The following is a 27,890-nucleotide window of genomic DNA, read 5'->3' as shown; positions in this document are numbered from 1 at the left end:
GAAAGTGTATTTAATTACTGAAAGGGGAGTTCTCAGGTTAAACAGGTGGACAGGCTATGCCAGGATGTGAACACATTTGAAAGCTGAGCTCCCGATCCTGGTATAGAAGAAGCTGTATGTGACCCCTGTTCTACTGTGACCAAGGAAAGCCTCTGCCAGGTTTTAGTTTCATCAAGCAAAGAGCTTTGAAGTCATCACTCCTGACCTCACAACAAGGACAAAATTGAACAAAATAAAAGTGAAATGCCTCCTTCGTTTCATCAAAGAACTATGATGTCAGGACAGACCATAGCAGCGGAAGCATGCCTACCAGGGAGCAAGCCACTGGAGCTGTAGTCTGGACGCAGTGCTTACGTGGTGCTGCGGATGAGTTACTGAAGGCTCAGTGTGGACTAGAGGTTGAGGAATGGCAAACACCAGGAGGCTGCAGAAGGGGAGGAACCTCCCCCAGCACACACTGTTGCAGGCTTGGCCTCCCAGGATCTCCCGTTAAGGAGTTAAGAAAAGAAGAGTAAGCTTGTGAAATACAGCTGTGCAAAGGCTTCCTAGCCTTGGGAAAAGACTTTCCCAGTGCCTCACCTCTAGAGCTGGGGAGGAGGAATGGGTGAAATTTAACACACATTTTGAAGATCACAGTCAAGACACAGGCCCATCCAAAAACTGAAATTTAATCATGAAAGTGGATAATATGCTCCTCCCTTACTTATTACCACACCTAAAGGGTTCCAGTATGACAAAAGTGAATTACGGTTAGAAGAGGTACAAGGCAGAGACTACTCGGAGTCCTTAGGAAGTACCCAAGACAGTAGAGGAGGTGAGAACAATGGCACTAGAGGAATTTGCAGTCCCTGGAAACTACAGCTGTAAACAAGCAAATGCAATGCAACGCCTAGCTGGATTAACACCTGTTTGCTTCTGTTCCTATAATCCAATATGTTATATCCCATTGTGAACTGAGGTTGCAAAGCATGCTAAAAGGTAAAAACAAATGAACAAACACTGCCTCAAGAGATATAACAAGGATTAGAAGCAGACTCAGAAATGACACCTACATGAAATTGTCAGCCAGAGAATGTGAAATAAGCATGACTGACACGTTACAGACTCTGGAAGAAAAGGTAGACAACATGGAAGAACAAATGTACAATGTAAGCATTGAGATGGCAACAGTACAAAGGAATCAAAAGAAATACTGGGAATCAGACACTGTAACATAAATTTTAAAAAAAAATCTTGACAAGTTCCCCAGTGGACTAGACAGGGCCAAAGAGAGAATAAGGGAGCTTGAAGATGGGTCATCAGAAATTTTCCATGTGATTTAAAAAGAGAGGCAAAACATAAGGATCAGAGCAATACCAAAGAAATTCCAAATGTGACTATATACATAACTGGAATATTAGGAAGTTAAAAAAAAAAGTGGAGCAGAAGGAATACTTGAGGTCATATTAGGTTAGAACTTTCCAAAATTAATAATGTCAAACCACAGGTGCAGAAAGCTCAAAGAACAAATAGGATAAATACTAAGATTTCTACAACTGTGATTATATTCAAACTGCTGAAAAATACACAAAGAGAAAATCATGAAAAAAAAAAGAGGGAAAAAGTCCACCCCTTTTGTAGAGGACCAAGATTAGGATTAGGGCTTTGTATCAGGAGCCATGAGCTTCTGTTTCAAGTGTAGACCAAAAGGAAACACAAACCTAAAATTCAATATGCAGTGAAGAGGAGGAACACAGAGTTTCTCAGAGAATCAAAAACAGAGCATCCATCACCTGCCCAAAAAAGGTTAGAAGGTCTTCAGGTAGACATAGATAAGAAACTCAGATCTATATAAAGAAGGGAAGAGCAACAGAGTAGAAGTAAGCAAATATAAAATGAAGTATTTTGTAGTTCTTTTTTTAATTTATCTAAAATATAAGTTAAAATTGTGGAGCATGCACTTGGGTCATTGTGTGAGATACCACCACAGGTGGTGGGTTTGTCCACTATGCCACAGTGCCAGCACCAGGGATTTTTCTATACACAAGATGTGTCATAGGCAAATAGTCACGTTTTCCTATCTGGATGCCTGTGTGTGTATGTGTGTATATGTGTGTGTGTGTGCCTGTTAGAATTTTCAGTACAATGATGAGTAGAAACAGAGTTGACATGATTGTCTTGTGAATAATCATAGAAAGAAAGCTTTCAGTGTTTGATCAGGATGTATGATTTTAACAGAGATTTTTCACAGATTCCTTAATAGACTGAAGAAGTTAACTTCTACTTCTAGTTTCTGCACTATTTTTATCACAAAAGGTTGTTGGACTCTTTTTCAACCATTTTTTTTTGCATGTATTGAGATGATCACATAAGTTTTCTTTTTTAGACTTCTATTTACCTATTTGAAAGAGTCAGATAAAGGAGACAGACACAGAGAGACAGAGTGGTTCCATCTGATGGTTCAGTAACAGTTGGGGCTGGGCCAGGGTGAAGCCAGGAGCTTCATCTGGGTCTCTCACACATGTGGCAAGGGCCCTATTACTTGGGCCATCTTCTACTGTTTTTCCTAGGCACGTGAGCAGGGATCTTGATCAGAAATGGAACAGTTGAGCCTGAAACTAGCGCCCATATGGGATGCCAGCATCACAGCTGGGAGGTTAACCTACTGCAGCAGAACATCAGACCTGAGTTTTCTTCTTTAACCTATTTATAGTCTCTATTGTAGTGATAGTTTTTGTATATTGAACCAGCCTTGAATTCCGGGGATGTATACCACATGGCCATGGGATAATCTTTTTTACATGTTTCTGCATGCAATTTATCACTATATTATGGAGAATTTTTGCTTTGACATTCAGAAGATACACTGTTTTTTAGTAATCATGTCTGTGATTTATTGGTCTTGTATTGGCATCTTGGAAGGTGGCCTTAGAATTAAAATAGAATTAATTGAGAAGTATTTTGTTCTATTTTTAAAATACTTTTTGAAGGATTTGTTTTAATTCTTTTTATATTTGTTAGAATTCACCAGTGAAGGCCTCTGAGCCTGGGATTTTGGCAAGAGAAGTCTGTTGATTATTAATTAAATTTCTTGTAGTCTCATTGCCTTTTCAGATTCTGTATTTCTTCTTGAATCAGTTTCAGTAGTTCATTTCTTAATGGCCATTTTACATTTCACCTACATTGTTTAATTTGTTAGTAACTATTTATAGTATTCCTTTATGACCATTTCTTTTCTGTATGTTTAGAATATACTCTCTTTCAAGATTTTAGTACTTTGAATCATCTTTTTTTTCTTTATTTGTCTAGCTAAAGGTTAACACATTTTACTGATCTTTTCAACAAAGCAATTTTTGCTATATTGATATTTATATTTTTAAATTCTCTTTTCCATTTATTTTTGTTTCCTTCTGTTGCTTTGTTTTTATTTTACTCTTCTTTTCATGGTTTTGAGATATGAAAGGTAGGTTATTGACTTGAGATATTTCTTTTTTTGCAATGTTAGCAGTTACAGCTACACATTTTTCGCTGATAAGTTCTTTTGCTCTATTCCATAAGTTTTTTTTTTTTTTTTGACAGGCAGAGTGGACAGTGAGAGAGAGAGACAGAGAGAAAGGTCTTCCTTTGCCGTTGGTTCACCCTCCAATGGCTGCCGCGGTAGGCGCGCTGCGGCCAGCGCACCGCGCTGATCCGATGGTAGGAGCCAGGTGCTTCTCCTGGTCTCCCATGGGGTGCAGGGCCCAAGGACTTGGGCCATCCTCCACTGCACTCCCGGGCCACAGCAGAGAGCTGGCCTGGAAGAGTCCCTACTGGGACTAGAACCCGGTGTGCTGGCGCCGCTAGGCGGAGGATTAGCCTGTTGAGCCATGGTGCCAGCCCATAAGGTTTATTATGTTGTGTTTTCAGTTTCGTTCATGACAACAACATTATTTTTCTTGTGTTTTCTCCTTTCACCCATTTGTTGTTTATATAGATGAGTTGCTTCTTATAGCTTTCAAGATCGTCTCCTTGGTCTTCCACAGAATGATTATGACATATCTAGGTGTTGATTCCTTTGAGATCACCCTACTTGATGTCTGTTGATCTCCTAGGACGTGCAAATTAATATTTCCATCAAATTTGTGAATTTTTTGGCTATTGTCTATACAAATACTTCCCTGCCACTCTCTGGAGTTCCCACTCTGATGATGTCCCACAGCTTCAAGAAGCACTCTTCATATATCTTCATTATTTGTTCTTTCTGTTCCTCAGTCTGGATAATCTCCATTGACTTACATCCAAGTTCATTGATTCTTTCTTCTGCTGAGAACCACTGCTGAGCCCCTCTAAGTAAAGTTTTCTTGTTTTTTTTTTTTTTTTTTTTTTTTTTAAGATTTACTTATTTGAAAGCAAGGGTATCTGGGACAGAGAGAGAGGGAGTGGGAGAGATCTTCCACCTGCTGGCTACTCCACAGATGGCTGCCACAGCCAGGGCTGGGTCAGGCCAAAGCAAGGAGCCTGAAACTCCATCTGGTGTTCTCACTTGGGTGGTGGGGGCCCAGGTACTTGAACCATCATCCTCTGTCTTCCTAGGCACATTAGCAGGAAGCTGAATCAGAAATAGATCAGCTAGGACTCAATACTGCATCCAATCTGGGATGCAAGCATTGCAAGTGATGGCTTAGCCTGCTTTGCTACAATGCCAGGCCCAGTATTTTTTTTAAGCTTTTAAACTTCAGAATTTCCATTTTTTTTCTTATATTCTGTTTCTTCACTGATATTCTGTGTTTCCTGATATATTCTCAATTTTCTTTAGGTCATTAAACATGGTTTCCCTAAGTTCTCCACTTTTGTATTTTATTATTTTTTTAAAGATTGATTTTATTTTATTTGAAAGGCAGAGTTACAGTGTGAGGGGGAGGGACAGAGAGAGCTTAGCACAGCTGGCTCACTCCCCAGATGACTGCAATGGCCTGAGCTTGGCCAAGCTGAAGCCAGGAGCCAGGGACTCCATCTGGGTCTCTCACATGTGTGGCCGAGACCCAAGCACTTAGGTCATCTCTGGCTGCTCCCCTAGGTGCACTAGCAGGGAGCTGGATCGGAAATGGAGCAGTCAGAACTCAAACTTCCTCTCCCACAGGATGCAGCCCCTCACTAGTGCTTTACACATGTTTATAACAGCTGTTCTAAAATCTTTGCCTAATAACCCCAATGACTAGACTTTCTCAAGGAGACTTTCTATTGACTACTTCCTTCTTTTTTTGAATTTTATTTATTTAATTTTATTTGTTAACTGCTTTTTTTTCCTGGGTATGGGGCATACTTCCTTTGTCTTCAGGTCTCATCATGTCCTCTTGCAAGGCAGACATTTTTAACAATACGATGTGGCAACGCTGGAAACCATTTCCCTCTTTCAACCCAGATTTACCTGTCTCTGTGTCCTCCCTGCTGTTTGTTTGACTAGTAACTTTCCAGAACTATTTTTCTAAAGTCCTTACCCCTTGTTCTGTGTTCACATTTAAATTCTTACTCGCTCAGGTTTATAGTCAGCTAACGAGATTTCCGTAAATAATATAAAGCAGAAAGTTTCTTGGCTTTGCCAAAGGGCTCTGTGTACATGGTGGGGAATTCCTTCACGACTCTGGTTGATATCTGCACCTTGGCCTCCATTTTCTGTTTGTGCAGACTCAAGGACAGATTAGGAAAGGAACTGAAGCTGTGTCAGGCCTTTTCTGGGCAGGTGCACAGCTTGCACGTATACATGGGTTCATTCATTCATTCATTCATTTTAGATATCAGAGTGACTTTTTCAACTATTTTTAAAATTTTTTTTAAAGATTTTATTTATTTTTATTTGAGAGGTAGAGTTACAGACAGTGAGAGGAAGAGACAGAGAGAAAGGTCTTCCTTCTATTGGCTCACTCCCCAAATGACCACAACGGCTGCAGTTGTGCCAATCCAAAGCCAGAAACCAGGAGCTTCTTCCTGGTCTCCCAAGTGGGTGCAGGGGCCCAAGGCCTTGGGCCTTCTTCTACTGCTCTCCCAGGCCATAGCAGAGAGCTGGATTGGAAGAGGAGCAGCCTGGACTAGAACCAGAGCCCATATGGGATGCTGGTGCCACAGGCGGAGGATTAACCTACTGTGCCACGGCGCCGGCCCCAAACAGTTTTAAGGACTCCTATAGACTTCTTTATTCGTCAGATTTTTCTTCCCAAGGATTTCGGTCAGTCTCTAGTTTTCTGCACTGTTATCCCTGCCTCAGGCATCTGCAATTTTAAAACAGTTGTTGCTGATCATTTTCAAACAGTCTTTGGGGAGAACAACTGTTCTTTCAGTCTGGTCCAATAATACAAGCCTGGTGAGTGGGTATCTCCACGGAGCTGCTAGAAAGCTCAAGTATTGGCATTTTCTGTAAATGTAGATTTTTTTAAAAAAAATTATTTGTTTGAGGGGTAGAGTTAGAGACAGAGAGAGAGAGAGAGAGGTCTTCCATCTACTGGTTCACCCCCCCCAAATGGTCACAACCAGAAACCAGGGGCCAGGAGTTTCTTCCGGGTCTCCCATGGGGGTGCAGAGACCCAAGTACTTGGGCCATCTTCTACTGCCTTACTAGGCCATAAAAGAGAGCTGGATTGGAAGAAGAGCAGCCAGGACACAACCCAGCACCCACATGGGATGCCAGCATGGAGATTTAATCTCCTATGCCACAGCACTGGCCCCTGTGAATATAGATTTTAAAAGAGGAAATTTCACATATTAAACTACTGTTTTTCTTATATGTTGAATATCATCAACAAAATTTGTAAAAAGTATTTTCTCTATTGTTATATAAGTACCTGAATAATACCAATTTAGCTTCTTGGTCTACAAGGTTTAAAATATTTACTATCTAACCCTTCATAGGAAAAAAAAAAAAAAACAGAAGTTGTCAACCTTGTTCCAGATAGTTCAGTATTACATCACATAGAAATAATAAATTTAAAACAATTTGGCAAAGGTATTCATTCTCATCTCAAACTATGACTCAATGTTTTGAGTTTAGATGAAAAGGTGTGTTGAGAGAAGGCAAGAGTAGAGTTGAATAAAGAGTATTCACACAAAGAACAGTAGATTCTCAAGTATCTAATCTCAATTTCCCATTGAAACCAAAAAATAATGTCAAAGATAAAAGAAATCGAGGAGTCAAACAAAATGATCATTAAGATGGAAAGACTGTGGTGTGTCGCTGTTAGACTTTGTCCCAGGGTTCTGAAAGAAAGAGTGTCAGTTCTTCTGGGACCTTCAGATGGGAAAGGTTGGGAAAGGTCATGGAACATGCCACCTCTTTACCAATTCACAGAGTGACAAGAGCTCGGACCTAACTGGGAATCAATTTCCATGGAGGTTTTGATATGGAAAAGAGATGATAAGAAATCATTTTACTTGTAAAATATTCAAGAAACCAATCACCAGGAAGGCAGATATTTATATTGAGATAGTTCTATACAGTTCTGCGCCAGTATCACGCACTCTCTGTAAACCAGAGTGGCTTCTCAGAACACCTTGACAATGAGCAAGGTTAGACCTTTGATTAGGGTCACAATACCAGTAAAGAGGGAAATGCGTGCTCTTCTGCTGGACCCAGGGGTAGCCTTGTCCCTTCTGTGAGACACAGCAAGAAGAATCCAGGTCAAAATGCAGGTATCAGCACATACAATGGTCCCATGGGACAGCCATGAAAGAGATTTGCTTCCAGATCTTGTGGGTTCAATGGTGATTGTTTAATGGTGACTTTTAAATTCTAGGAAAACTTCCCAACTCTCTGAGTGTGTGTGTGTGTGTGTGTGTGTGGACTTCAAACTACAGGTGAACAGCACAGGAGGAGTAATTTTCTCCTTTGCCCGCCTTGGGCTCAGTCACCTTGAGTTGGGAGTGCAGAGCCAGCGAGGAGTACCCTGCATCCTGAGCTCATTCTCCCTACAGCTCCCCTCCTCAGCGCGGCAGAGCCCCGCTCTTACCTTGCATCCCTGGCGACAGCCTAACTTTAGCCAAATCTTCTTGTGGCAGAACTCCAATCACCACTCTCCCCCCGCCGCCCACCAGGGACCCCTCATTCTAACTTTTCGTCTTTAATCAAGACACGCCACTTTTTAAAACTCACCGCCGTATCAGGCACGGAGCAGAAGGAGGGCTCTGGGTCGTGAGTGATCCCAGGCGAGCTCTATCTCCACACTCCCCATTGCTTCTCGACAGGTCACTGGTGCTACGTAAAAGGCTAGAACTCTCAGGATGCCTTTCTTCGTCAGGCTTCTGCCACTGATGGCTTCCAGATGCGAGGACATTTTAAAAGGCTTGTGGCCCTCAACACATCATTAGATCTTTCCAGTGTTTCCAAAAAATCCTTAATCACTAGCCCACTGTGCAGTCTCCATTTCACCATTCAGCCACTGGGATCGGGGGGGCGGGGAGGGGGGCTCAGCGATATGGTTCACAGGACATTGAAAATAGCTTCCTATTTCTGGGGGAAGTCCATAGCTTCCATGTACCCTGGAATTATCTTAATTTCCTCTGCACAATTTCTACCTTTGGATTCAATCCCCACCCCCCACCACCATTCTCTCCCATACACAGAAACACAGATGCACCCCAGCACCAGCACCATGTCCAAGGGTGCTATTTTTTCTAGTCCTGATTCATTTGGGGCGGGGGGGGGGATATTATTGCTAGTAATTTTCCAGGCAAGCCTCACACTCCAGTGCATAAGGAAAGAATTTATGTCATGTTAACCTCTGACCTGGCTCGATCCCAGAAAGCCTCGGGAAGTGTGTCAATACCATGAAAAGTGAGGTCAGCCACAGATATTTCACGGCCTTACTCACCTACAAAGAAAAAGGCAAAAAAAGTCTTTTGCCAGAGATTTGCTTTCCTTCCAAGAATGCATTTCAGGATTGGAAGTGTCAGACTACCTGTCTTAATTGTTCATTTCCTAGCCTACTGGACAAAGAAAAAAAAAAAAATCTGTGGCGAGATGTATTTGTTCGTTAGACCAACCTGTATGTTTGCTAAGCCATTTGATATTTAGAAAGTGTTGGGGAGTGTGGGAAAGAGCACCTCAAAACACATCCTTATGCCGAACAGATTGGCGGGGGAAATTGCTCCCAGCAGATGTACAACTTGCCCTGAGCCCCAGGCTCTCCGCCCAGGGCACAGACGCTGGCCTTTATTAACCGTACCTGCCGCCCTGGGTCTTGTCTCATTTGTCCTCACACTGTAGAAAATCCCAAATGCAAGGTACAGAAAACATAAAGGGATGTAAATGAGGGTCCATCTGGGGAATGGGTGAGAAAGAGGGAAATTGTCTTTTTATCTTTCTCCTTGATCTTCTGTCTGCTAACAATTTAAGCTCTGAGAAACCTACACGCATGTTTTCACAGAGAATGTTCTGCCGAAAAGCTGTCAGTTTGTACTTATCAGAAACAAAGCAAAGCTTAACAGAGACACGTTCCAATGTGAGCTAAGGCGTGGGTTTATCTAATAGAAACACCATCCTGTTCTTGGCTTCACCTGGGCTGGGGCCACTCTGACCTTGGGTCTAACTTCTAAGCAACAAAGTACAAAAAAAAAGTCTTTGTGGAGACTTGAAATTATAAACATTGAAAACAGAGGCCACGGATTTGATGGAATCCATCTGTAATGCAGTGTTTAAAAGGCAAACAGAACACTGTTCGCAGCTGATTTGGTTTACGTTAGAGCACAGTTTACATTTTCCTATGTGGACTCAAATAAGATTACCCTGAATCTAATGATACTCTGAATTTTCACACACCTCTGTTTTAAAACATCATTTGCAGATGGAATTTTTAATTCACACTTTGCCATCAAAATTTACAGTTTCTCGCTGGTCTCATGATGACTCTGCATATGCAAAAAAATCAGGAGAGTCCAGGAACCATGAAGGAGGTTGGAAAATAAAATTTACTGGCCGGCGCAGCGGCTCAAAAGGCTAATCCTCCGCCTGCGGCGCCGGCACACCGGGTTCTAGTCCCAGTTGGGGCACCGGATTCTGTCCCGGTTGCCCCTCTTCCAGGCCAGCTCTCTGCTGTGGCCCGGGAGTGCAGTGGAGGATGGCCCAAGTCCTTGGGCCCTGCACCCACATGGGAGACCAGGAGAAGCACCTGGCTCCTGCCATCGGATCAGCGTGGTGCGCCGGCCACGGCGGCCATTGGAGGGTGAACCAACGGAAGGAAGACCTTTCTCTCTGTCTCTCTCTCTTACTGTCCACTCTGCCTGTAAAAAAAAAAAAAAAGAAAAACAAATTTTCAAAGCTCTGTTGTTCTCAAACACTCAGGGCTATGGCCTTTCTGTCACTGACAGTGAGCAAAACTCACTACTAATGGAGCAGAAGGTCCTGTGGGCATAGCATTTTGCATTTTCCAATGCTCTCCTCTTTCTTCCACCCTCTTCCTCCTGCCCTGGCAGCTTTTCAAATTGGCAGGGAGAAGTATCCCCATTTTGCCACAAAAGTGGCCAGTTTTTAGCCCTCAGATTCTCATGTCCCCGGACACCCCAATCCCAAACAAACCAGAACAATGGGTCACTGTGGCTGGCAGGTACACATTGCTTATTTCCTTGTCCCAATGGATTCCCAAGGTTTTTCCAGATGGCAACCAAGAGGGCATGGTGCTCTAGAGGTAACCTGGCTGCTGTTCACATCCAAACTGCAAAGTCATAGAATGTGGAATAAAACATGTTTATTTTGGTCGAAAAAAATGTTTAGAAATCCAGGGGCTGGAGGTGTGGCACAGTGGGTTAAGCCACTGCCTGCGATGCCAGCATCCCATACAGGCACTGCTTCATGTCCCAATTGCACCACTTCTGATCCAGCTCCCTTAGGGTTAAGAAAGCATCAGAGGATAGTCTAAGTGCTTGGGCCCCACACCTATGTGGGAGATTCAGATGAAGCTCCTGGCTCCTGGCTTTAGCCTGGCTCAGCCTGGGTCATTGTGGCCATTTGAGGAGTGAACCAGCGGATAGAAGCTCGCTCTCTCTCTCTCTCTCTCCCTTTCTGACTCTGCATTTCAAATAAATAAATAAATAAATCTCTTTTTTTTTTTGACAGGCAGAGTTAGACAGTGAGAGAGAGAGAGAGAGAGAGAGAAGAAGGTCTTCTTTCTGTTGGTTCACCCCCCCCCAAATGGTTGCTACGGCCAGCGCACTGCACCGATCCAAAACCAGAAGCCAGGTGCTTCCTCCTGGTCTCCCATGTGAGTGCAGGGCCCAAGGACTTGGGCCATCCTCCACTGCACTCCCGGGCCACAGCAGAGAGCTGGCCTGGAAGAGGGGCAACCGGGACAGAATCTGGCGCCCCAACTGGGACTAGAACCCGGGGTGCTGGCACCGCAGGTGGAGGATTAGCTAAGTGAGTCGCGGTGCTGGCCTAAATAAATAAATCTTTTAAAAAATTACATATGGATTTCAAAAAAATCTGCATCAAAATAAATTTATCTTTTTATTCTCTTTTTCCACAAAGTTTTTCTTTGAAGATTTTATTTATTATTTATTTGAAATGCAGAGTTAAAGTGAAAGAAGGAGAGACAGAGATAGAGACAGAGAGATAGAGTTAGAAAGAGAGAGCGCGAGAGCTCTTCCATCTGCTGGTTCCAACAAACAGCATTGGGCCAGACCGAAGCCAGGAGCCAAAGTTCTTCCAGGTCTCCCATGTGGCTGGCAGGGTCCCAAGTACTTGGGCCATCTTCCGCTGTTTTCCCAGGCATGTTATCGGGGAGCTGGATAGAAAGTGGAGCATCTGGGTTACAAGCTGGCACTCATGTGGGATGCCAGTGTCGCAGGTGGCAGTTTTACCCACTCTGTCACAACGCCACCTCCCTCCCCAACTTTTTGCAATAGCTTCATACACCATGTCCCAAGAGATATGATGGCAGGCTTTCTCCATCCTACCCAGTAAAGGAGAATCTGCAGAGATGTCTGGTGAAGCTGACGCATGGCAGCACAGAGCCTGGTGCCCGCTTCCCACTCTTGGTAACACGAGTAGAGGCCAGAGGCCTTTCCAACAGGCACAGGGCACCGTGCCCTCTTCCTCCAAGGTTCTTCCATCGCCACTTGGCCCTGAATATTTCTTGGCGATCACAGGATCTTTCTTAGCTTGCTCAGATGCTGGTTCCTGGAGGAAAAAAGTATTATACAACGACGTCTGCTTTATTAAACTTTAAGTTTCTCTACAAGGTAAAAATAAAGCCTTGTAATGAAGAAATGACAAGCAGATTAAACCCAGAAAACGATGTCATGATGTGGCCAGGAAGATTAGACTCAGATTCTAATATCTGACTGTGGTATGTGTGCAGGCTTACAGGTGTGTGTATGTGAGTGTGTGAGTGAGTGTGTGTGTGTGTGTGTGTGTGAGAAAGAGAGAAATATCATGGAGCAGGAAAGAGTGGGAGGCACTGATACACAATCCACCCTTATACACCCAAGCTGGGTGATTTTTCCTTGTCTCCATATCACAATAAGTGGTTGTCAAAAGAGACAATAAATATTTTCAAGACAATTATGAGCTGTAAAGCCTTATTATTCTATACAAAATCAATGGAGAGAAGGCAGCTGTTGCCTTCAAGATGCAAAATTCTCAGTACCATTAAAGGCTTCCCAGGCTTGAAGAGGTCCTGTCCACCTTTTGGTAGCCACTGGACACTTTTATGAGATTGCGGCAGTGGGTTTTCCAACGATTGAACCAAGCAGGTCACTGAAACTCCTGGACAAACACATCCTCCTCTCCTGCCCAAAACTTGGTCAGAAACTTGGCCTTCTCCTTGTGCCAAGATTTTATGAAACTTGTTATTTTTGTGTAACTCATGTCCTGAAGCAAAAAAAATAAATAAATAAAAGTATTAATAGCTCTATATTCAGGACAGAAAACTCTCTGCTCAGAATTTACAAGCTTCCTGTGGAGTTTTAAGGAGATTTCTGGAGGTCCGAAGCCAGGATTTATGAACACAACTGAAAACGAGGCCCTTAAAAGCAACAAAAGGAACTGCGGATGCTGAATAGACTTTCTAACAGGCACCGGGAGCAGTAAAGGGTCTCATCCATTGGCAGGTGATCTTCAAGGATTATCTGAGTCAAATCTGGGAAACCATGCTCTGACCTGGTCCCGTGAAACCTACTCTGGCCTCTTAGTTTTCCTGCATGGTTGGCTCTCTCAGGTGCACCATGGGAAACTAAAGACACATGGCCCATCGCTTGCATTTTCCTAAGTGATAGGTTTAGGCAGGCTGAGTTGCTATGAGCAAGGAAGAACAAATGTTCATTCAGTATTGTTCCAGAAGACAGGGAAGAGAGAGCGCGCCTGCCTAGCTGGGACAAGTCCAACCGTGTGCTCACAAGACAATGGCTGCACACACTCTGAAGCAGCTCAAAGCAAAGCAGTCATCGGAGAAGAAAGCTGGAGACACTGCAGTCCACAAATGGACTAGCTGACAAAGCTCTTTTCATTTGGCCTGTTCATTTCTAAAGATGGAAGCTGGACACCTGGCCCTGAGGACATTTCAAGGTCCAATACCGGCTGGATGCTCACAGGCAGAAGTACCACACGGTTGCCTGGGCAGGAAACCGCTTGTCTTGTAACCAGGGAACAACTTCACCTTCATCCCCAGCATGTTCTGCTCTGGACCAGCCCGGAAAACTCCCACACACTCCTTGCCAGCCTCCCACCCATAGCCAACACAGCCAAGAGACCCGTGGTCAGGGTATGGCTTTTCTTTTTCAGTCTGGATGGTGCTGCATGGCTCCTTTTCCTCCAACAGCATCAGCCTTGATGTTCTATTCCTTGAATCCTCGATCTAGGGCTGCTAGCGCTGAACCTTCTCACAGATGATTTCGTAGTCTCTTTGGGAAGGTATATTTCTGCGGGGAGCATGTCATTTGCGAAGCATATGGAAGCAGGGAGCTCGTCAAGGGGTGATCTAAATTGCATGAGGTTTCGCTTTGGCAAGGACACCAGATGGATGCCTTTATGATGAAGTGGGTCTCCCCCAGCCTTCTCTTTCATGCAGGTCTCCAACAGGTGTTTCCTCTAAGGCATAGCTGTTTTCCATAACATCAGAATGAAGAAAGATGTTGTCCGTGACAGCTTGTATACATAGATCATGCTTTCATTATGACACAAGAGTGTACAGTGATTGATTTGCTATTCAGAGTCAAGTGATGAAAATGTGCTTGAGAGACGATCACCTTCCAGTTGCCAAAGGGGCACTCAATTATCACACACCAAGGACTCTTCATTCTTCTTGGGGGGTGTGGAGAGTGGAGAAGGAGCAGGAGTCGGGGGGAACATGCAGAAGGAAGTGGCAGGAAGGGGAGGAGGAGCAGTAGCTGTGGCCTGGGTGCTGAGGGAGGAGAGCAGAAGGCCACCCCCTTGAAGTCAGACAGCAATTTCCAAACGATTTTCAAAGTGTCCACAAAAGACAACCACCACCAACTTTGGGTTCATAGTATTAACATCAGTTCTGTGGGACCGATGTCTAGGAAGCTACTTACTTATGGAGACAAACAGGGTTCTATGAACAAACAAAACAGCCAGGTCCCCAGATCCTGATAAAGTTGAAACCATGCTCCCACTGGGGGTGTGCACCCTGTTGAGCCCCACCCCCTGGGCTTGGCACACAGCCATTACCATGGTCCTGACTGGTGCTGTTGAGAGCCAGGGGTACTCTCAGAATTCGGGGTTGGGACTCATGATTAATGGGTACTTAAACTACCCTGTGGCATGTTAATCAGCGTGAACAAGGCATTTCGGTCAAGCTGACCTCAAGGCGGATGTTACAACATCTTGCAGCTAGTTAAAGGACTAGAATCCACTAAATCCACTAAATTTATAGGCAGGTCGTGAGTGCAGACGATAAAAGATTCTATCAAGACCCGGGCCCATGCTGGGAGGAAATCACCTTCTTGGCTTTTCCAAGTCCTTCTCCACCTACCCTGGCTTCTCTGCCTCTGTCCTCTCTGACCTGTTAGTTTAGGTCCGACACTTGCACCTTACTTTGAGTCATTTCTTTCTTCTGAAAAAAATGCATCAAGATAGCCATGCAGAAGTGAGGTTGACTGAGGAACTCAACATTGCTCATCATTGTGTAGGAATGAGTCTTCAGATCAGGTGTTGAGTAACAAGGTGCTTTAAGTCACAGAGGGAACCCCTGATCTTTCAACATGAAGAGCAATAGGATGTATTTCTCCTAGGAGAGAGCTGTCATGAGCTGCCAAGGCTGAATACACATGAAGGGAGACATAGCACAAGATGCTCCAAAAAGAGTTCTGGGAGATAGTGACAGATATTTTGAAATATGTAAACAAACTAATACAACAAGCAAGCATATAGGCAAGTAAGTAAAGCTTTTGTGGCCAGATACGTTTCTGGCACACTGGATTATACAATTCTTAAAAGATGTCTTGATTGCAAGACTTTTCAGAACCTTTCCTACCCTAAAGCACCATGTGAATCTCCACATGGAGCCATTTCCCCCACGACTTTATTGGACTAAAGAAAACATTTCCTCAGGACTTCTCCAGTTACTAACATGCCTTGGAAGATGTTTTTTTTGGGGGGAAAGGTTAGAAGGTGCATTTATTCTACGGCAATCTCCATGAAATCCTGGCAGCTTAGCACCATGAAGGTTTGTTTCTCGTTCACGCTACACGGCACAGGTCAAACAGGCACAGAAACATGCAGGTACCCAGGCTGGAAGACAGGCTGAAGAATCACAGGGGGCCCCTCTTTGCCTCCACCAGCACTGAAATCATGTATCACTGAACCGAACTGGTCACGTGGCTCCATCTAATTATCCGTTTAGACAGGAAGGAAAGAACTGGCTATCACGAGAACTGCTAACCTCAACCTCAGCATTATATTGAACTGCTGGCTTTACAATTTGTTAGCTCTTTGACTTGTATCATTAAAAGTCTCTGGCAGAGACAAATGCTCACCCAATATGTCAATTACTTCCCATGTTCCCCAACCTTCTTAAAGTTAGCAGGAGCCACACAACTAGCTCCGCCCAATGAGATATGAGCAGCAATACTCTATGTCACTTTGAGCCAATGGCAATTCAACATCTAGGCTTGATTGTCCAGTTGCTCTCTCAACCCCGCCTAATGAGAGGGACACCTGACCCAGGTGTTGTGGCCAGAAGATGGTAGAAGCACCAGGTAGTGTGTGCAGTTGATGCCTGTTCACCTGCGTGAAATACAAGGGGAATTCAAAAAGTTCATGGCAAAAAGTGGAATTGAAAGATAAGTTTATTTTGGATCAAACACATTTAGAGATCCATGCATAGTTTTTTTCATAATACGCATTTTCCATGAACTCTTTGAAGATCCCTGAAAACAGTGCGGGTGAGCTGCGTTAGACACCCTGAGATTCTGCAGTTGCTTTGGCCACCTCAGTCTGGATTCTCTGCATGTATCTATGACATTTCTAATCCTGAACTTTCTCTGATTCTGAGGGATCTCCCATGTTGCCCCCAGATCAAATGTGCATTCCTTAGGATTTGCATGACTTTTTGTTGAAAGGTCATCCAATGATTTTTCGTGATTGACTATATTGCAAAACAGCCTTGTGCCTAACAGCAGTGTGGGGTGACCACATGGAGGGCTTTGCCAAGACCTAGATGAGGATTGGAGCAAAGGCTATGCAAACGCAGGTCCATGATGGGAGCTGTGAAGAATGCAAAGTGCATTTAGTAAGTAAGGATGTTCCAACAGGGACTCCAAGGCAAAGCATATATAAGGAAGAAGTATATTTGGGGTGGGGTGGGGGCATAGGCTAAGTACAGAGATATCATCCATGAATTCTCTCTCACTGCCTGGTCAGTTCTCTATGGAGGTGTCCAAAACTTGCTCACGATTTCCACCCTAGAATCCCGCCACCAGCAAAGTTAAGAGCAGACGTAAGTACTTTCAAGGCACATATGTTCTAAGTTGAAAAGAGAGGCCAGTATGGGTTTAGCTCAAAGTGCTAAGACTCTTCAACCATGATGCAGTCTGCCCATTCAGACTCATTTATTCCTGAGTTGCACGGGCCGGAAGTCATTCTGCTGTTGTTCTCCACCATGGGCCCGGGGCTCTGATGAGTTCCCCATCTTGGCTTTGCTACACTGGAGCCCCACATTCTCAGACGAACTCTGTATTCTCTCTGCCTAGGACTTTCCTGTGTGATGTGGACCAGGACTCTGAGCAGCTCGACAGCAGCGGCATGTTCCACTGGTGCAAAGCCACCCCTCTGGACAAGGTGATTTTGGTAAGTGATGTCTCACCAAAGCTCACAACAACATAAAGCACCTCTTGGGTTAAATTATGCGTTTCAGCTAGTCAGGAGCACCTGCCATTTCTCTTTGTCAACTGTGAATTTGGAAGGAAAAACTCTTAGCTCCCCAGCTGGATGAATGATGTGCAATACGTGTAGCATTTGACAGAGACTCTGTGAGCAGCATTGCAGGGGGTTAAAAGGCAAAGAGATGTCCTCAGCTGCTTCCTCCCTCCCTCACCCTGTTAGCCAACTCAGTTTGCAAAGCCATGCTCGTCTGAAACTTTGCTAGTAAATCTAATGGATGTAAAAGCACCCAGGAACCTTACTGTTTCCAAGGGCTTTCTAGTCTTTGCTTTAAAGTAAATGTACATTTCCCTAATTTATTGGTTTTAAAATTTGGATTTCTTCTTGTAGTTAAAGCGGGCTTTTCCGTAAAGCTCTATTTATATTTAATGCATTAACCAGGAATGTGTTTCCTAAGTGCTCCCAGCCTCATACAACATGGGTATGTCCTGTCCCTGCCTCTTCTCTCTGAAATGCCAGCAACCGGGATTTCAAAAGCCTGGGCTCCTAATCCAGGCTCCGACACCTGTTTTCTGGATCCCCATGCATGCTCTTTGCCAGATTTAAAAACTCAACTGTAATCTCAGTGGTTTCTTTGCAAGCAGTAGCTGGTAAATGCAACTAATAACAATGACTGCTTTCATGTTGGGTGAACCCTATGTAATTTTCTCATCTCTGGCTAATTGTAGATAATAATAATGATTAATAATACTCATCATCATTTCTCACTTTGCAAAAATAGTTTATGTTTTTCTATAACACACACATGCACACACACACACACCATCATTTGGCTCCGTGCCAGTGTCCTGACAGAATGTGATCCAGTTTCTTTGCAAAATGATGATCAATCATTGGATCAGAAGCACAAAACTGTCAGAGCTGTCATATCAACAGGAAAACTATTAGGGTTACTGAAATTCACCATTTTAGCAACTCTGTCTTATGCTAAAGTACACAAAATAAATATCTGTTGAGCAGAAAACCACACAGGGGAGGCAAATCTTCAGAAAGATTGGGAAGTTGGGTGCATAAGGAGCATCCCAAAGGCCAAGCAATGGCACCAGCAGATGTTTTGTTGGACCATGTGTGTTGGGCAGAGACACAGGACTCTATGATAGATGTTTCCCCTATGATGCTTCATGTGAGATATACCTCAGGACAGCAGCTGAGTCATGAAGTTAAGTAATAGCTTCTGGTTTTAGAAATGCTAAGAGTTTGGAAACATGTCCCCGTGGGAGGAACGTCTACATTGCAAAATTCAGAGAGTCTTTGAACTTGATTTTGTGTGCAGAAGGGTCAAGTGGAAACAGTTGATTTAAGTTACTTTGAACAAATAGCACATCCTCCTCTTCTCCCAAAAGGCACCATCTCTTTTAATTGGGAGGCAATTCTGTGCCAGTTTCTTGGAGAAATTGCCTCTCTAGCTGTGCCCATCAGTGCATTCTGCCATAGATCTTGTTTTTAATTGTTTAGCTCTACTCACAAGAACAGTTGTTGGATTTCAGGCACGTTACATTAAATACCATTAGGGGCTTCATTATTCAAGTTAAAGCTAATCAGATTAGCTAGAGACAATTCTTTAATAGATCTGGTTAAGATTCATATCACTGTCTAGGAAAGCTCTCTAGACAAGTATCTTTATTCCCGCTCACAAGGAGATCCCCTGGCTTAGCAAGCGAATATTTCCCAGGATATGCTTAATTTGATCAACTTTAATTGTTGAGATGTCAGACGTTACTTATTCATCCTGCTAGATTGTGCCAACCCCTGCTTGGTAGAAGCACATTATTTATCCTACGCATGAACTGGCATTCGGAAACACCAGAGATCCACAAGTAATATTCTAAAACTGTATGTCCCTGGGAATGCAGAAGACGCTGATGCTCTTATTTGCAAAGTCCATTTCACTTTTTCTCTACCAGCTTCCAGGAGTTCTTCTTTGAAAAGCTAGGAATTCAATAAGATTCAGACTTGATTAAGTTATTGAACAGCCGCTAATGAGTTGAACATAGTTATCCAGGTCTCAAAACTCCCCAAGGACACTAAAATCTGCAGAAGCACAAGTCCCCTATCTAAAAGGGTGCAATATTGGCTTACACTCTATGTGCATTCCCCTGGATACATTACATCATGTCTAGATTGCTTATAATACCTATTAGAATGTAAGTTCAGTGGAAATGGCTGTTACACTATATCATTCAGGGAACGATGGCAAGGGGAGAAAAGTCTATCTGTGTTTAGAACGGACACGATGTCAGTTTTCACTTATTTTCAATCCTCTGTTGCTTCAATCTGGAAATGTAGAATCCAAGAATATGATGGGTGCTGTGTACAATATTTTCAATTTATTAGTTCCTTTTCACAATAAATTAAGTTTTTGTAATCTTTTAAAACATAGCAATGTGAAAGTTAGAAAGGTTAAATAATTTACTCAGTCATAAAAGAAGGATAGAATAAGAATACAAAATCAAATCTTCCCACTGCAACTTGGGTGCTATTTTTATTACATCCTAATGGCATTGGTCCATTCCCCAAAGGAATCAGACGGGTTTACAATACGTTTCCTACAGGAAAATCATTCTTAAGTTATATTTATTATTTTTATGAGCCCTGTGAATATGGGGGAACCCTAATCTAAATATTTCATATATATAGTTTGCAGCTTGGAAATACAAGGGAGATGTATTAGTATTGAGATACTTAGTATGAGACATATTCAAATGTTTTGGATCAATGGAATTGTTATAGCCTTCTGATTTCTTTTGTATACACAGTGAATTTCCTTGATTGAAGAGTCTATTCAATCAGTTCAGTGGATCAGGTTGAACCATATCAGGTTGCCATTTTTGACCCATAAAAGGGCTGCAGTTCAAAGTAATGCATGGAGACCCACTGAATACTGCAACACATTACACAACTTAATATAATTTTAGGACCGCCCATAAAACGTATGTTTAGCAATAGAATTTGTAATATCTTAGTTTTTTAGTGATTCTTGCAAGGCTAAAATAAGTCATGGAAATCAAACATTTTCCCCATACGGCTCAATGATTTCACACCCTGAGTCATGATGTTGATCCAGGCTACTAGAAAATTAAAAAGCAAATAAAAGAAAAAGTCAAAAAGTAAAAAGCAAAAGATGGCAGAACAACTCAAAAAGAATCAAAGTTATGATTGCACCACTTACACCGCTTATGCATAAGTTCTTTTTATTTATAAGCAATTTGCAAAATTCTGTTATGAAAATACTGCTGTGGAGACACCTTGAAGAGGTGGAGGTGGGAAAGAAGAGAGCTCTGCAGGGGCTGTCATCTCCCGTACCAAAGTGACCACGTTCTAACATGCTTATCCTTAGAAACGCACGGATAAGTCAAAGCACGAGTTTCGGAACCACATTGTCGCATGTGTCTTTGGAGACACCCATTCGGCTTTGATGGGGCTTCGGAACTTTGTGATGCCTTTGCGAGCGAGCAACTACACCCGGAGGGAGCTGAAGGACATTGTGTTCATCGGGTCTCTGGATTACATGCAGAGAGAGTGGCGCTTTCTGCGGAACTTTCCCCAGATATATGTTATGCCTGTAAGTCTCCCACATGGAACCGTGAATATTTATAATGCTACTGATACTAACCCTACTAGCACTGATGATCATAATAACAGCTTGCCATTCCATAGTACATGTTGAGGATCAGAAACTGTTCTGGATATTTTATAAATCTACCCAGATAGACAGGTAAGGAGGTATGCATGAATTCATGTATCCTCAAATAACCCAACAAGGTAGGTATTAAAGACTTGGAACTTTAAGCATGGAACAAATACGTTGTCCAAGATTACAGGGCAACTGTAGGATCTAAATCTAAGTGGTATGGGTCCTGCATTTGTATTCACACCACCATGTTTTGGGGGCTTTATGCTCTGTATTTCTGAGTCTGAATCTCACTTACTGGCCAAACCAAATGCCTCCGCTCACTAACGTTCACATCTTTTCTGGCGACATCTTATACAGAACACACATCACCACATATTCTCTGTCAGATGTATGAAAAGATGGGCTTTGGTTGACCTTTTTGAGAAATGCACCTGCTGTGGTTTCCATGGCCCCTCCAAAATGCAAGTCGAAACTTAGTTGCCATGGTAACAGGGTTACGAGGCAGGGCCTCCACAAGGTGATTATGTCACAGGACCTTGCCCTCACGAGTGGGTCAGTGCCCTTGTCACAGGAGAGGGGTGAGTTATCACAGGAGGGGGTCTCTGAGGAGAAGGGGAGGTTGTCCCCCCATCTCCTGCACATGCTCTCCCATCACGTGATGCCTTGGCCTTGTTAGCTTGCAGCAAGAAGGCCTTTGGTAGATGTGGCCTTCAACTTCAGACAACTAACCTCTGCAACTGTGAGAAATAAATCAGATTTCTGAATTACAAATTGTCCAGTCTGTGCTATGATGTGATAAGTGACAGAAAAGATACTAAGATGGGAGCTTTCTATATACACGCAGCATTGCAATTGCAGTTATATTTTTCCTGGGCTCTCATGGACCTGTGGCCCAGTCTGTGCCTCCATTTCCCTGGATGGAAAGTTCATGATGTGCACAGTGAAATCCACTGGAGCATTTGCCTTTTCATGAGATAATATGGGCAATGGGTAAGGAGTATTTTTCAAACCTCACAAATGATTCTATCAAAGAGCAAATCACAATTGTTTTTTTAAAAGCCACCATAAAGTCCCCTTGTAGCATTCTTGGTGCTTCAGCCAATAAAAAGGAAGGAAGGAAAATGGCCGGAAGCCAGCAAATGTTAGGAATTGCTCAGGCCTCCAAGCAACCTGAAGGTGAGACCAGAACTCTCCCTGTTTCTTCAACAAACAAAAGACACAACTGCCCCAGTGCCTGTTAACTCAGAGAAGACAAGTTGTCTGGGCTGCTGGTAAGGGAGTGAGGATGCGACACTTTTCTTTAGATCTCTTTTCTGCAAGTTTTTCTCCTCGCCACTGTCAGCCAGACTCAGTTTCTCTGCTCCCACTTGAGTCATCTAAACAGATCTGTGCTCCTCACTGCTCATCCTCCTTGGGCTCCTCCAACTTTGCTCTCAGGAAAGGGTCTGTGAGATGTACTGGCACTAAGATATTAGCAAACAATAAAGTTAACTGAGTCAGACACCAGCTAAGTAAAGTTAGAAAAATCAAGCCAGGGAAGGCTGGAGAGCCTTTAGCTCAGAAAAAGTCGCATCGTTCAGCCACCACCCCTGAGCCATGAAACAAAATCCCCCCAGCTGACAAACCCCTCCCCTGCCCGGTTTTCTTTCCTTAGGGATCTGCACTCTACACCGCGGACCTGCACGTGGCTAACATTGAGTACTGCTCCATGTGCGCCATCCTATCCCCCCCCTCCAAGCCATCCAGTAGCCAGACGCTGGTAGACACGGAGACCATCATGGCCACCCTCAACATCAGATCCCTGCGCATTGGCTCGTGTGCCCACGCTGCGTCAGGTCAGATCAACACCCCTGGCAGGAAGACGCCAGGCAGCATGGAAGCAGGGAAAGGATAGCTTTTCTAGAAAGTACTTTACCGGTGGGGGAGAAAGAGGGTGAGCCTGATGTCCTTTACGAGTCCACATGGCTCTTGACAATCCTGTAACAGGACTATAATGCTGTAATAGCCCATAGTTTAGTACCCTGGAATTCTAAGTCAAATGCGAAACCCTCTCTGTAAATGGAGTTGCACATCATATTGTCTTCCTATTTTAGAAAACACAGTCGAAGAATTCTAAGCGCTATTATTATTCATCAAATATAGGTAAACACAGTGCGTTATCATGAATAAGAGGTATTATTATTAATCAATTCTCATTGGATCTTACAGATGTTTAAGTTAGAGTTCTTAGTTTCATGAGAGGATGAACTATAATTCTCATTTACTCTTCAAGGCACTTTCAATGTATGTATTTTAGAAGATTACCTCTAAGGACTCTTGTAACTTCAATAGACTAAACAGGTCATATTTTAGCTTCTGATTAGAAAGAAATGGTGACAGAGAAGTAGCAATCTCTTTAGAATGGGGGCCACCCTGTCTTTCTCTCCTCTGGATTCCCTGCAGCGTGTAGCACAGTCACTATCACTTAGTAGATGCTTAACAAACAGCTATTGACTTGAAGTAAATGAACCACTGAGCTGGACTCCAGTGGGGAACACTGGCCACAAAATATGCCCGAGGTTCATTCTTACTACCAAATTGCATTTTTTCTTCCCCTCCAAATGGGAAAAGGCTTATATATTAGTCTGTTTCTAAAAATTGACTACCAATCACCTAACCTAATGTGAAAGTACAATTAGCGAAGACTTTTCTGTATATAAGCAGATTTTCAATTCCCAAAACCCAAAGTGAGCAGGATTGGAATCCCTTGGGTCTCTCCAGTTCCCTGGAGGATGACAGATCTATATCAAGGTCAGGTGCAACCTTGGTCCGCAGGCTGCATTGCTGCTGACCACAGCTGTGCCACTCTGCACGCACTTGGAGAGTTCAGAATGAAAGGCTGTCTGTGATTATGGTGGTGGACAGAAACGTTCATGAGTCAAGTCAGGAAACCCAGGGAACTCTCTGTGACTCCCAGACGCTGTTGCCAGGCAGGAAATACAAGGCCCTTGGGACAAAGGAATAAAGGCATAATCTAATCTCTGGTAGGTGAGCTAAGCCAGCCGCTGGATTAGACACACCCCCACTAAGCAACCAAACCCGGCCCAGTACCCAGGGTGTCACGGCGTTCTGCAAAGCAGACCAAATACCAAGGCTCTTCATGGATGACAACGTGCCGGGCAAAGCCAGTCTGAGGAGGTGTGAGTTCGCCTTTTCTGAAAAACCGGAGGATCCACAAACATGCTGTTGTGTTTTGCCACACGAATCCTTAGCTTGGCAACAAGGGCCACTGCCCAGGTTCATGCACGATTTATGTGTGCACGCACTTACGTGCGGGCTTGCAGCTTGCCATAACTGGACAGAGAAGTATCCACTTTAAAGGGAAAATCATCCCTGTACAAACGAAAATGTGCACACAAAAATCCTGGGATGAACTGACTGCACCACAAGCCGTGGAGTTAATGGTACGTCGTGTGAGCAGTCCTTCCCACCACTGTTATTTTTTATACCTCACCTCCTGTATAGGCTAGAGAGACAGAAACCTATGATTCTAATTCTAGTTTCCTTTGTATCTAACACTTTTCAGCATTCCTTCATTTAACGGAAATGTGTTGGTTTTGTGTAGTGTGTCAGGTACTCTGGCACAGGCCAGTAAGGTTCCGTGAAAGGTGCAATTGACTGGTTTGGTTGAAGGAGAAAGAGGAGGGATAGGGTGGGGTGGGGGAGCATTGAGAAGGGGGAAGAGGAAAGAATGGAATGTCAAAGTATTGGAGTCAACACGAAGCACAAAGAGATGCTTTTTGCCCAAGGATATAAGGCGGTTGAGAGAACAATGTACTGTGTAGACCGTATGCCATTTCCTGGTGAATGGGATCATACCTTTGTGTGTGGAAGGAATATAGGTCCACAGAGGCTTTGATGACCTCTGCTCTTGGTGAAGGTCACCATGTCTGCCTAACCAGTATGAAGCCATTAGTAAAGTCTTATTTTGAGTATATTTCAAGTAGACATATGAACAGCAAAGGGCCATCATGCATACATTACAGCAATTACAAAGGCAACAGAGGAATGTATCTTGGGTTTGTAAACAGAAATCCCACTCTGCAGAGAAACCCGTCCAGCCCTCTTCATCCTTCTTCCCACTTCCTGTCAATACTCCTTTTTCACCCCACCTGAGAGACAGAAATGCCAATACCTCCCAAGAACTGAAAGTATAAAGGGATGTGGAATTCTTCCAGGAGCTAGAAAACATCTTCCACACTGAGCATCCAAAGAAGACTAGCTGGCAGGCAGTCTTCTTCCCCTTTCTGTACATCAGTGGTTCTCATCTGGGGCAATTTTGCCACCTGAGGTCCTTTGATTACCTTGTTGGTTGACACAGGTAAGGGGATGGTAGCCGTATCTAGCAGGTAGAGGTGAGAGACACTGCTAAACTTCTTACCACACCCAGGACAGCTCCACACAGTACAGAAGCGGGGTGGGTGTTTATTCTAATGATTAAGACTCCAGTGTTCTGCATTGGATCCCCTGGGCTTGATCGCTGACCCCAGCTGCCAATTCTAGCTTCCCCCCAGTGCAGACCCTGGGAGACAGCAGGGGTGGCTCAATTAATTGGGTCCCTGCCACCCCCACATCGGAGATGTGAATTCAATTTTCAGCCCAGCAGTGGCCACTGTGGGCATTGGGGAGTGAACCCATGGTCAGGATTCGCTCCCTCTTGGGCTTGTTCACTCTCTCTCTCTCCCTCCCTCCTTCAAAAAGGAAAACCATGTCAATAGTATCAGGATGGAGACTTTGCCCTGGCATATCTGGCGAGAACCCTGGGGAATCAGCAGGTTTTACCACATCTTCATAGCCATTACAAACTTTCATACAAAGTCAAGCTGAAACCACCACAGCTATTCCACACAGATTCACAAGGGAGCTTGGGAGACGGGGGACAGCGGAGTGCAGACTCTCCAAAGGACCAGTAAGAATACCAGGCCTCCTGGACATCTCCCCGGAACACTCCAGGTTTTTCAGTAATGCTCTAATTACTGCCCTGTCATGTCACCCGGAGAGCAGGTTGGCAAACCTAGGTGCCGAACTAAATAATCTGTGGCATAATCTAAACATATAACGGTAATTAAGTCTGACAACTTAATATGCTACTGAAATTTAAATGTACAGTAGTAATCTACAATTAAGCAATCTTTTGTAATAGCACCCTGCCAGGCTGGAAGATTCCAGGTATAATACTGTGTGCTATTAGGTAGCAAAAATATTGACATTAGTAAAATGTGCCCAGGCTATGATCTGACACACACTTAAATTAACCATTGCTCTACAAGAGAAGAATGGAGTAATAGGCAGAAATGCAGTTGCTATCCATCAATGGGTAACAGAAACAGATACGTAGTGCAGCTCCTTCAGCTAGTGCTGAAATATCTGTACTCAGTTAAAACACTGGACTCCGAAAGTTGGATTTTCCAGGTTCTTTCTAGAAAGGAAACTGGAACCCAGAAAAGGGGAAGGTCAAAGGTGGATTTCTTTGTAGAGGGATTTCTCCATTGAGGGAAACTGATCTCAATCTTTTACTGAATATGTCAGATCTTGTAGCAGGTACACCAAATAGTTTGTGGAAAATGGAATTAAATGACAAGCTTGGAGGACAGATATTTGGCATAACATTAGTTGCCACTCGGAGAGCCAGAATTCTATACTCCCAATTTCAGCTTCCTGCTAAACGTATATAAGGGCAACAGGTAATACCTCAAGTGGTTGGGTCCCTGTCCCCAGTGTAGGAGACCTGCACTGAGTTCTTACCTCTGACTTCAACCAAGCTCAGCATATGAACTGTTGTGAGCACTTGGGAAGTGAATCAGAATTAATTATTTTTTAAAAAAAACATAAGCTTATTTTGCTGCAAAACAAGTTTAAAATTTATGCAATTTTTTCAAAATGCACATTTTCATGAAATTTTGAAAGACCCTCATGTGCATAACGTTTTAATTTTTACACCAAAATAAATGTATCTTTTATTCCAATTTCCATGAACCTTTTAAAGTACCCTCATAACTATATATGTAAAATAAATATTTAAAATGCATATCTATATAATATAAAATATTAAAATACATTAAAATATAAAATATATTTGTTAGGAAAAGAGTTGCAGATTGGTGCCTCCTCACACGGGGCACCATAAATGTTAGAAAAAGAGATGTAGAATAGAGAGGAAGCAATGTACGAATTTACAGCCAGACCGATTTTATTCAGAGAAAATAAATTCTTAGAGGTGGGTGACCAATTGCCCACCTGCACACTGATGGAGCTCATGGCAGAAGGCCTGACCCCCTGAGGCTGGGCCTTTTTATATGTTAGGAGGTCTAGGGCTGGGGGTGGGGGTTGGGAGCAGCAGGTGGAAGGGAATTCCTGGAACCAGGCGAGGCCTTGGGAACATGAAGCAGTTCCCAAGCATGAAGAGTAATAAAAGCATGAAGACAATAGGGTGTGAGACCCAATTGAGATTCAAGGGCAAGGAATACATTCCAATGTTTATCTATCTTTTGGGCAATGAGCAAGAATGGCTGAGGTTTATGTCCTTGTTCCATCAATATTAAACTATATTTAGAATGTAAAATATTTGAAATATATTAAAATATAAAATATACATATATTTAGAAAATAAATATATTTTATAAAATATATGTATGCATTTTAAAGATTTATTTTATTTATTTGAAAGCAGAGTTACAGAGAGAGAGAAAGAGAGAGAGAAAGAGAGAGAGAGAGTCATCCATATGCTAGTTCACTCCCCAAATGGCCACAACCAGGAGCCAAGAGTTTCTGTGGCTGTAAGGCCCCAAGCACTTGGGCCATTCTCTGCTGCTTTCCTGGGTGCATTAGCAAAGAACTGGATCAGAAGTGGAGCAGCAGGGACTTGAACTGGCACCCATA

General features: G+C 43.4%; 1 protein-coding gene across 1 annotated transcript in view; it reads left to right on the top strand.

Moving 5' to 3' along the window:
• Nucleotides 1–27,890, top strand: part of KCNU1 (potassium calcium-activated channel subfamily U member 1) — a 148,132-nt gene that overhangs the window by 99,669 nt on the left and 20,573 nt on the right. The window contains exons 20-23 of the mRNA XM_062213820.1: nt 17,149–17,245; nt 20,676–20,900; nt 22,627–22,787; nt 22,985–23,026. Of these exons, the coding sequence (XP_062069804.1) occupies nt 17,149–17,245; nt 20,676–20,900; nt 22,627–22,787; nt 22,985–23,026 (525 nt within the window). The remainder of the gene's footprint in view (nt 1–17,148; nt 17,246–20,675; nt 20,901–22,626; nt 22,788–22,984; nt 23,027–27,890) is intronic.

Source organism: Lepus europaeus, chromosome 16, assembly GCF_033115175.1.
Source record: "Lepus europaeus isolate LE1 chromosome 16, mLepTim1.pri, whole genome shotgun sequence".
In the NCBI taxonomy this organism is placed as follows: domain Eukaryota; kingdom Metazoa; phylum Chordata; class Mammalia; order Lagomorpha; family Leporidae; genus Lepus; species Lepus europaeus.
The sequence above is the reverse complement of the archived record's forward strand: the minus strand, read 5'-3'. Positions and strand labels throughout refer to the sequence as shown.